We start from the raw sequence: 16,336 nt of genomic DNA, 5'->3' as shown, positions 1-16,336 counted from the left end.
AGTTGAAACCCTTTATATAGCGTTGAGAAGAGAGAGGACCATGCTCGTTGTCTGGAAGTCTGGGGTTAAAAAAAATTGGAATATGGAGAGTGCGGTAAAGGAGAAACAGATTGATCAAAATAGGAAAGTATTACGAATTTTTAGAATTCACAGAATCATATCAAATGACATGAATATTACTGGGCCATCTACCGTCACCTCCTTTACTGATTGCTATCATTTATTTTGAATAAAAAAATACATTTATTTGAATTTACACATTTACTAGAACACAAAATGAATCGTCGGTGACATATGCTTTAGCTAGGTCTAACGTAGGTTAAGCAAAACCATGGCAACGAGAAGGGCTGCTGTACATGTGATTAATTGTACACTTCTTGATAACCTCACAAAACCGCTAGTTCTGCGAGTTAGAATTTGGACGGAGTTCTTCTGATGTAATTATTTGAACTTAAACGTTGTCTTCACATATTTAGTTGTAAGACAGCTGTGACATCGCAAAACAAACTTAATGGATATATAATTGCGAGATACTAAGTGAAATTTAAATTCAGTTAAATGTTGCCTTTGGTGTCGACGTTATAGTTATAACCCTTATTTCTATTTGTTGCCTGGCAACATCGCTGTCGAGAACCGCGGGCTCAAACATTTCTCAACCAGAGCAGACAACTCAATTTTTTTTCCTCTTCAAGTGTTTTTTGTTTCGTTAAATCTGAAAGAAAGGACACAATACGCAACGGAAAGTGTTCCATCTCATCGCTAGACTTCCAACAATGCTCCACTCATTAGAATTGCTGTCATAACATTCGATGGTATTTGTTCCTCCGCCTCCAAACACAAACATCATATCCTCAATAACTCCCAGACCGAAGTCACGGCGCGGGTGGTTCACTGAAGCAATGAGACTCCACGTGTTTGCCACTGGATCAAAAACTTCTACGGACTTTAAAGAGCCTTTTCGCTCATCAAGTCCGCCTACGACGAAAATTTTATTGTTCATAACTGCAGCCTCGTGACGAAAGCGTCCTGTCTTCATCGGCTCAACTGCTTCCCAGCGGTTATTCGCTGGATTAAAACATTCAACCGAGGCTACAGTTTGGTCCCCTGGGACTGTAACTCCACCAATGGCGTAAACCTTTCCCAGGAGTCCAACTGCTCTGTGAAAGCTTCTACGCATGCTCATCTTTGGAAGGGTGTGCCACGTGCGCGTGGCGAGGTCGAAGCTTTTCGCGCGCTTTCCACCGCCAACCACATAAATAGAACCTATGCTCTCGCAGACAGCACAGTCGTTTTCTTTCGACCCATTTCCAACCTGGACCCAAGCATTGAGCTTGGAGTCAAACTTTTCCACGCGCGTTCCGCCTCCCAGTACAACATGTAATTCATCATTGATTACCACGGCGCTTCCTGTCCTAAGCGCCATGCCTGCAACAGGTTTGCAGCTATAGCTGTCTAAGTCAAAAGTCTCAATCCGACTGGACAATTCTCCAATCAAATAAAGCACATTGGGAGGTTTTCGTTTTGTGGCATTTATTATCTTGTTGCCTGATGGAGAAGACAAGAAAGTTACGGCGTCTTCTACCAGCTTCTTCCAGTTCTCTTCACTAAGGACAAGCTCATCCTTCAAGGCCACGTTCTCTAAATACTCCTTTTTAATACACGGGAATCGAACCAACTCAAATATCTCCTGTAGAAAAAAATTCAAAGATGGAAAATAATTATCAACACTTCCAAACTCCAATTCGATCGGGAATACACAGTCCCATATAAAGCTTCTAGCTTTAAAGATGAATTCCAGTCCGTACTGCGCAATCTCGGCTGCAATGTTTATGTGAGCCCACACGAAGGGAATGTTTACAAGCAAAACTAAAAATTCCCCGACAAACTTACCTTTTTCTTCATTATTAACGCCAGATATCCTTGCAGAACAAATAATAACGAGTAAAAGAACCTTGACGCTATTTCAAACCGACTTTTCAGCTCATCGGAAATCTTGAACGAAACGAACTGTAATGGCGGACTAAAAAACCGTCATGTATGCTGTCACCGAAGTGTAACGTTTCAACGAATTCAAAACAAAAACGTAAACAAACCCTGAGTCTGCGCAGTACGGACTGGAAATCAGCTTTAAGCTCTACTGTGTCTAAATAAAGGTAATTTATTTACTTGCTACTGCCAGAAGATGCTCCAAGAATGAGAAGAATTAAGTGAGGGTTGTCTAATACACCCGCATTGTAACGGTCCGTGATGTAGGATTCATTTCGTACAGTTCGTACCGTAACGGTCTGTAAACTTCAACTTACGGTCTGTAAAGAAGAGTTTACGGTCTGCATATTGCATCTCAGTAAGGGGACTTAGAATATTTGATCCACGTTAGAGGGGTCCATTGTGTCTTCCATTGTGCGCTCTTAGTTGTTTTGTTTGTCACGTGTATTTGTTTGGTTGCTCGAAGCGTAAAGTTCTAATAAAAGCGAATTTGTGGCTTCACTCTTTTAGAATGTGTTCAAAAATGTACTAAATCGCATTTGAACGTGTCGAAGTTTTTAAAATTTTCCGGGGGGAGCATGCCCCCGGACCCCTTAAGGAATGAACCTATGGCCTATTCTAATACACCACCACCCATGATAACCTTTGGGCCCCCTCACTTTCAAATTCATTCCTACAGGCCTGACAGTAACATAATTTTCATCATTCTCGCCTCCAAAGCAACCTGACCCTCTTAGCTTGCAAGCCTTTGCAAAAGGAAAATGTGGTTTGGAAAATTTTTAAATTCTATTGTTAAAATTGTGTGTCCCCAGAGCCACCTTTTCCTCACACAAAGGACACACTGGTTAAGGTCGCAGGGGACAGCTTAGGCTCATCATTATGCATTTATTTAAAGCGTATGCACGAAGTACAACGACTGACATCGACAACTTTACGAGATATAAAAATATAGGCGCGTGCGCGTGATTTGTAAAAAAATCCTGTTTCTTTGATATTTTAACCAATTTAAACAACACTTAGCGATATACGTTCATATAGATTGTAGGAAGTCTTTGAGCTTATTTTCATTTAAATTTGAATATTTCTGCAACTCAGAGTAATCACAAAAATATTCGGCATAAACAATCGTGTCCTATTTAAAAACGCATTGTTCTCGCCATAAAAGCGTGGAATATAATTACCATAATTACATCTCTCCTTGGCAAAATGATCGTATTTAGGTCGGGACACCTTCGGAAATCTCAAAGTTTTGACTTTTCCGACAATTTTGTGGCAGAGAATACAGCACGGATACAGAACTTCATGACTTGCCACTGCAGATAGATAAACTATGAGTACTGTAGTGTGTCATAACAGAAGCGGAACTTTAAAAGAGCGCTTTTAGAAAGAGGTAGAAGACATTAAATTCAAATTTGCGCACTCAAACCGCCGTAATTTGCTGGCAAACTTTAAATTAAAAAATCCGCTTCTGTTATGACACTCTAGAGGTATTGACTGATTAGTTTTTGACAAGATCCCAGTGTGCTGTCTCCTACTCGTTCCGCAAACTCTGCCACAAAATCATGTTTTTCCCAATGTGGCACTCACGAGGCTATAACATCGACGTTAAATGCAATCTACCAAATAAAAGATGACATTTACAATCTTTCATCATTTCTTTATGTCTCTGTAAAATTTGAGCTAAATCGCACCCATAATAGCTGAGAAATAAGCGTTTTAAAAGATGCAGGTCAAGCAAAATTTCCCTTCATGAATTTATTCATGCTGTAGGTATTCCCCGCGACCTTAAGGAGAGGGACAGTCGGCTCTCAGGACATGAGTGGTTTGTGATCTCTGATTCTAAAAGATGCTGAGAGGCACTGGTACTGAACCTCCCACTTTCTGTACCTTTTACTTCCCGTTCCCGCCCCTTTCCTTTATTGTGTGTTACCAAAGCCACCTTTTCCTCATACAAAGGCCACATTGGTTAAGAGGGACATTGGGCTCTGGGCACAGAAGAGGTTTTTGATACTAAACGATGCTGAGAGACAACTTCTGCTGGTACTGAACCTCCCATTTCCCATACCATTGAGTTCCAGTTCCCACCCCTTTCCTAAGTGGTTCCTGTCTCTTTGTGCCATTTTTATCAATTTCTCCCAGTTCCTGACACCTTGGGAATCCCCCTTTCAGTCCTCTCTTCTCCCACTTCCTGTACCCCTCCTGCCCCTATTTTCCCAGGCTCCTGGCCCCCTGTCCCCCTCTGCTTACAGTGGCGGATCCAGACCTTCAGGTAGGTGGGGGGCCTGACCATCCAGACTCCAAGAATAAGAGGTGGGGCCCGCTATCGAAAATATTTTTTCTCAGCCCTACAGGCCTTGTTTGACCTGAAAATAAGGTGGGGGCCCTGGCCCTTTTCCCTAGATCCACCACTGACTAATGAGTAGGGGTGTCTTTTGAGGTCATTTTTCCTATTGCAGTAGTATTGCGATAGACGAATTACTATTGCAATACTATTGCGATGGTAGTGACACTATTGCGATACTATTGTGATAGTATTGTAATTAGTGACTTTATAGCGTTGTAATCATTTTTTTCTCCAAGATGGGGGTGGAGTTAATATTCAAACCACCATTTTGAACGCAAATAAGGCCCTGGAGACGAGCGATGTCCGTATAGTTTACTTTTATGGCTTCTAATACAGTACAGATTCTGAAACAACGAACAGAAAGCCGAGAAAGGACGGCAGAGAACAATAGAGGCGTTTTTTAATCAATGAAAAAGTACTACGGGACGCCATTTGAAAAACTATTGTAACTATTAATAATTAACAAGACTATCATGATTGTTATCAATAGTTGAATTTGCGATCGATGCATCGCTATCGCAACACTCACAATTGCGACGCATCGATAGTTTGATGTGTTGTTACACCCCTACTAATGAGGGGGCAGGAGTCCCCCTTCCCTTGCTTTAAGTTTATACTTTGATTGGCATTATTACGGAAAAAAAGTTGAATTTTTAAAAAAATATATAACATACGTGGCATTTTATCCTTTCTTCTCTATCGTACTTGTACCACCTGATAACAGCTTCAAATACATCCTCCTCCATCTTGACGTGCAGCCGATCATTTCCCACAATCTTCTTCAGTTGTTGGGCTGGGATCAGCACAAACTCGCTCTCCCGCGAAACTGCCATGAAATTCCAATTGATGAAGCTTGTTACTTTGGATTCAAGATTACTCAGGGAATATTGCATCGCCAGTGACTGGATCCCGAGGCAGTTCGTAATCCTGATAAGAGTTCCGAGGAAATCTGCACAATTTTGAACGACCAGTTGGAGTTGAAACAGAGCAGCCGCTGCTAGAACATGTTCCACGTTTAATTCGTTTAGATTCAACTTGCAGGTGTATAAAAACTCCACAAGTTCCTCAACGGCGTTTTCCTCGCAATCCTGCAAAGTTATCGTGCCTAAATTGCTCTCAAGAAATCCCGTGGTCAACATAGCTCGAAAATACGGACTGCAAGCTGCCAACACAACGCGATGGGCGCGGATTTCTTTTCCGTTGACCTTCAGCGTGATGTCACATAATTCATCAAATTCTCTCATCTCGTGGAAAACCGAAAATGATTCTTTTTCGTGATTTCCAACAACCTCTAACACCTTGTCGCTGGATTCCATTACAGCGGCCATATTGGAATGAAACGTTTCAACGGTACAGAACAATTACTTGACGGAAAAGTGTTTTCTAGAAAGTTGGCTGACTATCTTATCGCAGGCGCAATTGATAACAATCAAAATGGCGGAAAAATTGGCGGCGTGGGAAGAGCGACTAGAAGAAGTGGTCGATCTTGCCAAGACGACGATTGCTGTAAATATTAAAGAACTTCAGGAGGAATGCATTGAAATCCGAAAGAATACATTAGGTAATTATAAATTCTGTAATTTATCGAATATATTTGTAACTGCGTATTGCAAAGTTCTTCCATCCAAAGCCTCGCGCCTATCAGCGAATTTTTCAGACCAGCGCACTCCTTCTACTTAAAAAAAAAATATAAGCTTACATACTGTATATAACCTGTTTAGCTTCAGCTTAAGTAAGACATATCTGCTTTCAGCATTTATTTGATTTCGTTTACCATGTACGTAAATGTCTTTACTTATTTGCATCTGATCTTCTAGGGTATTATCGCCCCCCCCCCCCCCCCACCCCGTGCAAACCCTCGGGCATTTGACTTTTTCAAAATTTCTGATCAAATTTCCCACTATGGAGGCCTTCCAAAGGGTAAAAGCGACAAGCAACATGACCTTAAATACTGGCGACACAGGAACATTTTAACCGCGACAAGCGACATCATTACAGCAAAGAAATGCGACAGCAACACAATGCGACAGCAACACAATAGGGTAAAAAACAACAGCAAAATTTACAGCTGTTAGCTAGGGGGCATGGATTCTCAGAAACATGTGACATTGCGACACGGCTACCTCTCTTGGAAGGCCTCACTATGTTGGCCAGTTACACGGTCAAATGCCCTACTGGCCGGGGCTGAAATGCCATTGTGAGTTGGGTTTCTTGTTAACACTAGGTCTAAACGGACTCTCATGCCCTATTTATCAGCCAATTTTAATAGGAAAAGATAGGTTGAAACTACTTTACATTAACATAACCAAATACTAGCTCACACACTTGAGCTCGCTAGGGTTTTGTAGTTTTTGACACATTTTGTCAGCAGTCAAATGCCTAACCATCTGGGCTTCTGTTCGATCAAATTCCCCACTATTTGGACCTCAGTAATGGCCAAATGCCTAGCGGTTGCTCGGAGGGGGGGTGGGGGGGGGACGATCTCGCTTGGAATTGACTGATACATAATAATGAACTACTGATTTCCAGGGGTATGAATTAGGAAACATTGAAAGGTCCACAGGCGTGAATAAGCAGGGAATGCTATTCAGTTCTCCTTGATCTGTGTTTAGGAGAAAACTTGACTCGACACAATTTTTCTGCTGGACAGGAGAGTCAGGGGTAGGGGGAAGGGGTACTTCCTTACTTGGCCAAACGAATTGGGACATGCTGCTGGACAGGGTGTGGTTTTTATGGTCTTTTGTCCTTAACAGGGTAAACATTAATTTTTCACTACTTATATTACCAAAGTAAAAGTATGGGTTTGATATGGCAAATTATGGCCCATATCTGGCCCATACATGGAATAGATATGGGATGGTTAGACCATTATATGGAACTGATATGGGGCCCATTTTTGTAAAATTTCAAGGTATGGGAAGAGTATGGGTTTTTAAACCAAAGGGAAGCTTTGTATGGTTTTGCTATGGGAATAGGTTACCCATAGGAATCCCATATCATCAGGTAATCTATGTTTACTTTCCTTTAGTATGGAAGTGATATGGGATAATCATGCTGTATGGAAAAACTATGGGAATATGTTACCCATACTTATTCCATATCAGCTGTTATTGAATTCTTGTTTTCTCTCTCTATGGCAGTGATATGGGATTATTATGTTGCACAGAAAAACTATGGGATATATGGGTATCCCATATCAGCTGCTAACAGGACCGGGAGTGGGGGTGGATGTTCGAAAATCTATCTTCTGATATACCCCAGTATGTCCCGTGAAATGATGACACCACATTGTGTGTCAATAATATTACATCATGATGTCAAAACGGCCACCGCCATCCTGGATCCGCCATCTTGGATTTTAAAATTTTTCCAAAATGTCAGAAAACCACCCAAAATTACTGAAAAGTACTCAAAAGCAACAAAATGGTGCAAAAAAACTAAAAAGGTGCAATTAATTGCAATAAAGTTTACTTTAATTGAAAGCAACTAAAAAATTTAAAATTTGTGGAAACATGTCTGTCAAAATGCCATTGCCATGCTAAATGATAATTAAATTATTGCCAAGTGGATTTTATTTACCAATCAAATATTCTCAAACATAACGACCAGCTTCTGCAATGAATAAACATATCACAACTTTGAAATTCAATAATCCCCATCTGTTTTAATTGTTCAATATTTTAATGAAGCCCTGCCAGGAGGGTCCTTGTGTTGCTTGTCTGAATTTTGAAATGTTCCGTGTTGCTGTTTTATAGCTCTTCATGTCGCGGTCGGTAACTAAATTGAAGAAAAATTGCCTGTCCTTGTCGGAATTTAATTTTTTTCTATAAGGGTCGTTGTTTGTCGCGATTTTATTTTATGTGTTGTCGCTACTTTTTGGGCCGTGTTGCTTGTCGGAAATTACACCGGCAGGGCCTCTTTAATTATTTGCCTTGCACAGCAATATAAATGTTTTGAGGAAATGTGACCAGTCAAGTTGGCTGAAAGTTTAAGTTTGACTTTTCAAATCTCCTTTCGCAGCTGTCATTTTAAAACCAATCTTCGTGCTCTGCTAAGGATTACAAGGAGATATTTGGTTTGCTTTTGCAAGGGTTATAAGAGCACACCTTGACAACCCTCCAAGTTAAGACTATATAGTCGCCATGGCGACAATAATTTTGGAGCTGGCGACTAAATTGGAAACGAACTTGCCAGCCTGGTGACTAAAATTGAGAAGGAGAATTGAAAGTGTTTGTTTATTTAGCAACTTAAATTTTCACAGCGAACAAACTTGAGCAGTCAGTGGCCAAATGGCCACTTAGGCAAAAAATAAACTTGAAGGGTTGCTTGACAGCGCTTGAAAATCATGTTCTGTATCTTTTTACCAGCCAACAGATGTTGAAGCTCCTTTGGAAAACGAAAAATTTAACTCTAACCTTCACTGCTTTGCTTCAAGAAATTCTAGCTCTTGTGCTTGCTAAGGTCTGGGGAGATTATACATATGCTCGAAGTGGTTGTGATAGGAGCACCGAAATAAATACCGTTCTCTGTTTCACACTCTTCTGGAAAAGGTTCAGAGTCTGATTCACAATTATACTTAACACTGCATGAAAATGTCTGAAGAAGCATCGTCATCTTTAATAAATTACATAACAAGCTTACATTACATAGCTTACTGTCATGATCGGTGAAATCTGAAAGCTTGTCGTCGCGTCACTCGTGTTATCGTTTTGTCTTTCGGCTATAAACTCTCCACAATCCGTACGCGTTGAAAACTTTGTCGTTATTGTTGCAGAATTGTTCATTGTTGTCATTACAACTTTCAGGTAAACTAGCTGACTGCAGCACTCGCTGGAACACCTTCATGTAGCTGCATGGGTCGTCGAACAAGACATCATCTTCGAACTCAAATTTGTTATCACATCTGGAGTTTGCAATCGATGAAAATCACGTAGACATCGTTTACCTAGAGTACGTTTTGTAGTCTTGCTGCCTGGAATTTATACAGGTTCGAATACTGCATGTGTTCTTTGTAGCGTCCTCTTTTTCTACGATCTACTCATCGCCAATGAATCCGCCATTTTGGTTGATTACCGATCCACATGAGCGCGACCGTGAGAGCATGGGAGCGAGATTACGAACAATGCGCACGCAGCTACATTGGAACACGTGGTCACTTTTAACCAATTACGAAGTGACAGAAAAGAACGCGTCCTTTTCGAATTTTTGTCGCTTTCTCCATTCCATCGTGATCTTCGCTGTTTTTTGGAGTGTTTTAGCCACTTTTGGAGAAAAATTCCGCGATGATTTCGTGTTTTCAACACCAAAGTTAGTGACAGAAACGATGGCTGGTCGTACCTCACGAAAAAGAAATGCCCCAGCTCTTCTAAGAGAAGGTAAGTAGTGACATTTCTCAGGTTGATTTGTGTGCAATTCTTGTGTCCTAAAGCTTGAAGTGTCATTTTCTAGACCCGCGTTTTTATAAACTGTCTCTTCTATGTTGGCAAATTTTACGTTGTAAAGTTAATTGCTAAATCTAAGGCATAGTGAAAAGTACTTTTGACTGATAAACGAGTAAAAGTTTGCACGAATTTCATTCAGATCAAACTCAATGTTGTTTCTATACACATGCAAGTTCTTATCACTGAGTTGACCTGAGTTAACTTAGCGAGCTATTTCTAAATAGATCGACTTGGTTTGTTTAACAGAGACTTGGTAGTATGCGAGGTATGAAGATGATTTGAGGGTCCTGCATGAAGATGAACTACATGTACATGCATGTACATCATACTTCACATTAGAAGGTCAGTATTAAAAAGTTTCCACATTTTTATTTTATCACAGACATTCATGAGTCATTTTTCTCAAAAAATAACAATTTCGTTTATTAAAATATTTGAAATTTTTAATAATGATGCCTAGACAACCCATTTTTTCCTCCAAACACCCCCTATGGAGGGCACAAATCAGACACCGCAGTTTTTGCTGTTGGTGTCTTTGAAGCTTTGGCTACTTTGAAAAAATATTCCGACACCCTTTGGGATGGAGGTTGCCTTCAATAGAGGGGGGGGGGGGGGGGTTGAGTTAGGATAAGAAATGGAATGTCCCAATCTAACATTGTCTGTAACCGTGTGTGAAATTACTAAGTTCCAATGTGATATCAATTAATACCGTCACTTGCATCTACACCTCAACACTCACTGCTGAAACATGATATTATTGGGTATGATGAACGTGACATGATTTGTCATCAAATGTTGAAGTTTGGCAGACCGTAACAGCAACTTTTGTACCCAAAGTTCAACACATTCCGGTTTTGAAATGGTGAAAGGATTGGATATAGAGACTTCTTGATCCTGCATGAGCTATGTTAATATGCATTTGAAGGTTCACTTGAATCACTTTCTGTGTAAAGTTTTGTCCATTCTCAATGTTTATGCTGAAACTTGAGTCCAAAAGTTGCCATTAGGGTCTGCTAAACTTCAACCTTTGATGACAAATCATGCCATGTTTAGTATCCAATCACACGTAGATCATTTTTGGGCAAAAAGTGTTCATGCTTAGATGAAAGCAACGGTAAGAGTACTCTTTCAGTTTGCTGTGCTATCTAAATGGTGGCAAACAAAAGTAATGCTACCTTGGTAAGTGCTCAAACAGTTTTCTGAGTTTGAACACACAGCCATACTATTTTATTAAATTATCGGTAACCCAAATGAGACCGACAATAATATTTTTTTCTTGGTTCTGCTTTTAGGTAAAGTGTGTTCAAAGTTCACCAAAGATGGCTTACTCAGCCAGCCAGGTTGTCAGGAAGATTAATATGAAATGTGTGGAGGCCAGACATCAACCAAGGACACAAATACCTGCATGCAGCTGCCAGGGTGCAATGAACAGTGATTTAATACAAAAGCTAGTGTCTTGATAAAGAAGTCATACAGCTTTGATAAGACATTACAATACCAACAAGACATTATTGAAAACAGAGACTCTCGCCTGTCGTTTTTAATCTAAGCTACAGTAAGACGTGAACAAGCCTTGTGCAGTTTTAAATGTTATGACACTTCAGAATCAACTTTTAAGTTGTCCGTTTAAAAAATTTAACTTTTAATTTACCGCAACCAACGTTGACCTGACATCATTATGTAACACATTAATGTTAAAGAATCACTTATTCAAAAACTTAAATTGCATGTGAAAAAAGTAAGAATGCATGATTTGCAATAAAGGTATTTAAAGTTTAAATGCGAAATGGTGATTTTCTTCTACATAGATACATGGGTTGTTCACATAATCCATTGTTTCCATTATAAAAATTCCATCTTTTCCATAGCTAATGGAACAATTATTACAGGCATATGGGATTGATATGGGCCTGTTGCCCCATACCTTTCCCATATATGGGAATAGTATGGATTTTGACGAAATACGTATCTTTCCCATAGATATGGGATTGGTATGGGACTGTTTGAAGCTCCCATACAATTCCCATATCATTTTTCTTCGTGTACCATTGAATAAAGCTCCCATACCATTCCCATAGCCCATATCATTTCCACATATGGGAATAGTATGGATTTTGACGAAATACGTATCTTTCCCATATATATGGGTTTGGTATGGGACTGTTTGAAGCTCCCATACAATTCCCATATCATTTTTCTTCGTGTACCATTGATTAAAGCTCCCATACCATTCCCATAGCCCATATCATTTCCACATATGGGAATAGTATGGATTTTTACGAAATACGTATCTTTCCCATAGTTAAGACAATAGAGAGGCAATATGTGCAAAATATGGGTTTGATATGGAAGGTTATGTGCCATATCAAAACCATATCAAACCCATATATGGGCCATACATTATCCCATATCAGACCCATACACGGTCCATATATGTCCCATATCACCCAGTTTGGTAAGGGTTAGTGTCTTTAAACAGAGTCTGGACCAGATCTATTATTTCTGTAGATACTGACTATAGTTATTACATGTAAAGGAGAAAGTATACTTCTATGTACTGACTGACTTCATAAGAAATTACTGGGCTGGGTATAGAACAGATGCCAACAAGGACAACAACGGCAAAACTTTCATAAGCACATTCTTATATTCATTCTATTTACAGATGCTGGTGAGCACATATTATTGGATAAAGCAGAGGACAAGTGTAAAGCATGTATTCATCTGTTAGAAAAAGGGTAAGAATTGTGTTGTGGTAAGATATTTCCACTGTAGTAGCAACTCTGTAAAATGCTGGGCATTGAGGGATCAACCATGCTATGGTCACCGATAAACATTCCTCTTTACACAATAAGTATTCACATAAGGTTAGGTTGTTAGGTTCTTCCTCCTTATTCTAAGCAATGTATCATGCCCACATTCTTTGTACCTTTACTTTTAATTACTGTAAGTTTGGCCTGCTGAGCCAATTATAAACTGTTTTTTCATTTATTTAATTCAAAGGCAAAATGCAGCTTCAAACAAAGGGATGCTTTATAAAATTCTACAGCAGTATTCACAGGTACAGTGTAGTATATTTTACAATTACTCCACAAGCGTGCATTGGATATTGTAGCCTGGAAAAATAATAATTAATTATTGGGGTAGTATTTGGCAAATGGCTTGTTGAAGCCTTTGTGAAAATAGTGATGATCTTCATGATGATCTTGAATATTTCCCAAAGATCACCAAGGTTCTTGCAGCATTTTGTTTGCATTTTTAAAGTTTTGAAAGAAGAATTTATTTTAAGATCCAGGTCAATCATTATTTCAGGCTCTTCTTGATGCAACATATGTTGTAGAATGCAGATTGGTAAATGAAGACTTTCCACGAGACAGAAGTGAGAAGGAAATAAAACATTTAATAGGTACCACAAGTGGATTTTATTTATTATTTACTTTCCATTTTCTTTGATGACTTTGTATTATTTTGAGGTTATAATCAAACCTTCACGTATAAACTGTGATTATTTTTAAATTCAGTTAACAATAAATACAAGCGAAAATAATGAACGATGTTTCGGTGACATCCTGGCACCATTTTCAAGTTAAAATTCATATGCGAAAGAAAGTTATTTATACTAAGATAAAGGTGTGATAATGAATAAATTAAGATAAAAATAAATGTTCAATGTTTATGTTCATTAATGAGAACAATGTCCGTTCAAGTCTAAACAAATACCTTCGCGCGAATTGAGTCCGACTGAGTGTAGGTATTTGTTTAGACTTGAACGGACATTGTTCTCATTAATGAACATAAACATTGAACATTTATTTTTATCTTAATTTATTCATTATCACACCTTTATCTTAGTATAAATAACTTTCTTTCGCATATGAATTTTAACTTGAAAATGGTGCCAGGATGTCACCGAAACGTCGTTCATTATTTTCGCTTGTATTTATTGTTAACTGTAATTCTAAATTTAATCTTATAAGTATTTTTAAATTATATTATTATTCTCTGATACAACACAAATATTTAATGTTTTAACAATATTTGTGTTGTATCAGAGAATAATATAGCTTAAGAATAGAGTACCATGTACATGTACATTGTTCTTGTGAGTTTATTGTCCAAACAATAATAAACTAACATGTAATCTTTCTGTTTTTTTTTTTTTTACAAACTAAAGAAAGACTTGACCAGCCTGAAGAAATAGTGAACGAGATGTTTGGTTCAGAAAGCAAAGTAAGCAGTTATAAGTAGTTACAAATTGTGGGTACTGGTAGCTTCTCTCATAGGTTCTCATGTGAATGACTTGCTACCCTTTGAGAGAACAGTACTGCACAAACAACGAGAGCAATGCTCCTAGCCGCAAAAACAATAGCAACTGCTACACCAGAGGACCAGTAGAATTACAAGGCAGCTTATATTTTTTGCATGGCAGCTGCTTTACTACTGAAATTATATACATGTAAATTACTATATGAACCAAGCTGGCAGCAGAAAGGCTGGCTGGGAGAGTAGTTGCAACGTTTTCTCTTCTTTAAATGACTTCTGGTGTGTTATAACTTGTTCTTTGTAATGAAATACATGTAATGTGCCAGTAAATTGTTGTGATAAGCTGCCCTAAATCAACTATTGGACCAACCGGAATTTAGAGTGACAATGAAGAAAATGAACTCATGGTAAATTTGTACAGTCCTTTTATTTGCATTTTCACTCAAGGACGTTTCTGTTTTACATTGTAGGCTGGACAAGTACTAGGCTCAGAAGTGATGGAATGTCTGTTATGGAGACGTGGAGCTCTGTTTTACATGTACTGCCACACTTTGTTCAACGATCCTCAGCGAAGGCAGCACAATGCAGTTCACCTTATGCAGGTATGGTATTGAACAATTCTTTCACTGTTCAGGATGCTGTACAAGGTGGCTCTAACATTTAAGTCTGTGGATGAAACCCTAGTGTGTGACCATTCAAATGAAAGCTATTGAGCAGTATTTTCGTGTTGTACTGTTTATTATGCTATACAAGTTGGTTTTTACTTCTAAGTCGTCGGATGAAACTCATGTATAACAATTGAAATGAACGCTATGTACCAGTCCTTTGTGTGGTACTGTACGTGGTGGTAAATCAGTACTTTCCAGGTGCAATCAAACGAAAGCTATATCTGAGTATAGTGTTTTACTGTGGTGCCGTTTGTTACAGTCATGTATGCCATACATTAGCTGGATAATCATATTAGGTAACTTAAACTGTATGGTCTGTAGAGACAGGATTCTGGCTTAAAAAGCTACTCTTACTGGCCTATGTTTACCTTTTCCCTACAGTGTGCTGAGTCAGGATTCAAATACCTTGAGTCGATGTTGTGTGTTCGTTCACCTCTTGTGTTGGACATGCAGAAAAATGTTGAGGCAAAAAATGCAGACATGGTGCATCTTCTAAGAGAAGGTAAAGTACCTACTATGCTATAAGTTTTATATATCTGCATCTCTTCCACATAGATCTGTAAATTATTGTTTTCTTTCAATCTGCCAGTGACACTCCCTAATTATTTGCAGTTAACATATATCTTGTAAATAGCTTGACCTTTTAATGAGAATACAGTCAACTCTCTCTAAAACGGACACCTTTGGGACCGGCTCCAACTGTCCGACTTAGAGAGGTGTCCGTCTTATAGGGAGTTTAGGTACAGGAAAATGACTGAAAAACGGCAGGGATGGAACCAACACCAGGTGTCCATCTTATGGAGGTGTCCGTCTTATAGAGGTGTCCGTTAAGAGAGAGTTGACTGTAGTAGCCTTCATTTCTTCTAGCTGACCTTGCAGTCACAAGTGCTGTTTTTGTTCAATTGCCGTAGAATGTTGGACAGGCTCTGTACATTCTGACACTGGAAAAAGATCTTCTCCAGCTGTCTTTTCTTAATCATAATTTTTATGAAAAAAAAATGCACATAGTACCTCTTTAGGGTAAAAATGGTTTTGTATAACACCAAAGAATTGGATTCTGGTACCCTATTTAATAGCCTTTGTTTTGGAAATGTTCAGCGAGCATCCTTGTAATTTTTATATGGGAGTCCACTCCCCTCCCCCCAGATCCCACCGAGCTTGCCAGGTAGGTTGACGTCATAAGTCAGTGTTATAACTAAAATCTGCCAAGTGAAAAATAAAAATAACTTTTCAGCACTTATAAAAACCATATTTTTTCTTAACCCCAGGTGTCTTTAGCGACACTCATCTCCTTGCTCTAATGTACGCTGGTGAATTGTGCTACTGGCATTGGCTGATTGAAAAGGAGACAGGTACAGATGTATGTGGAAGAGATGCGAATAAAAGTAGTGCGAAGAACTTTAATTCAGTATCAAATGGGAAGCGATTTCTTCAGAAGTTTGTAGACATTGTCAAGGAGAGTTTCAAAGGAAAAGGATGGGATTGTACCAGAGCTGAACAAATTCTCGGAGAGTTTGAGGGATCTTAGTTATCGGAGCAACAACGTAGTTTCTTCATTGAAAGAACGCAACAACGGTCAATTTAAATGTCTGGTCTTTTAATTTGGCCCACAATTAAAAAATGGTCACACACTA

At 38.9% G+C, this 16,336-nt stretch overlaps 2 protein-coding genes and 1 long non-coding RNA gene across 4 annotated transcripts; 2 read left to right on the top strand and 1 right to left on the bottom strand.

Annotated features, from left to right (window-relative positions):
* Window positions 1-195: 195 nt before the first annotated feature.
* On the bottom strand, window positions 196-5,684 carry LOC144638173 (kelch-like protein 20). Its single transcript, XM_078497368.1, has 2 exons — window positions 5,005-5,684; window positions 196-1,687 (listed from the first exon to the last, which is right to left on the bottom strand). The coding sequence occupies exons 1-2, from the start codon at window positions 5,656-5,658 to the stop codon at window positions 707-709; spliced, it is 1,635 nt and encodes a 544-aa protein (XP_078353494.1). The 5' UTR covers window positions 5,659-5,684; the 3' UTR covers window positions 196-706.
* Window positions 5,685-5,753: 69 nt separating this feature from the next.
* On the top strand, window positions 5,754-16,334 carry LOC144638262 (RAB7A-interacting MON1-CCZ1 complex subunit 1-like). The gene is made up of 8 exons (XM_078497482.1): window positions 5,754-5,891; window positions 12,437-12,509; window positions 12,775-12,832; window positions 13,084-13,177; window positions 13,946-14,001; window positions 14,505-14,636; window positions 15,084-15,204; window positions 15,971-16,334. Exons 1-8 carry the CDS (start codon window positions 5,765-5,767, stop codon window positions 16,228-16,230), a joined length of 921 nt encoding a protein of 306 aa, XP_078353608.1. The 5' UTR covers window positions 5,754-5,764; the 3' UTR covers window positions 16,231-16,334.
* LOC144638398 (uncharacterized) lies at window positions 7,121-11,542 on the top strand. 2 transcript variants are annotated; one of them, XR_013567929.1, is made up of 4 exons: window positions 7,121-9,705; window positions 10,018-10,113; window positions 11,064-11,224; window positions 11,332-11,542. It is a non-coding gene; the product is annotated as an uncharacterized LOC144638398 (long non-coding RNA). The 2 variants fall into 2 exon arrangements; XR_013567928.1 differs by lacking the exon at window positions 11,332-11,542 and having other exon boundaries at window positions 11,064-11,296.
* Window positions 16,335-16,336: the final 2 nt, after the last annotated feature.

Source organism: Oculina patagonica, chromosome 14 (genome assembly GCF_052425735.1).
Source record: "Oculina patagonica isolate OP01 chromosome 14, crgOcupat, whole genome shotgun sequence".
Lineage (NCBI taxonomy): Eukaryota > Metazoa > Cnidaria > Anthozoa > Scleractinia > Oculinidae > Oculina > Oculina patagonica.
This window is presented reverse-complemented; position numbering and strand designations above follow the sequence as displayed.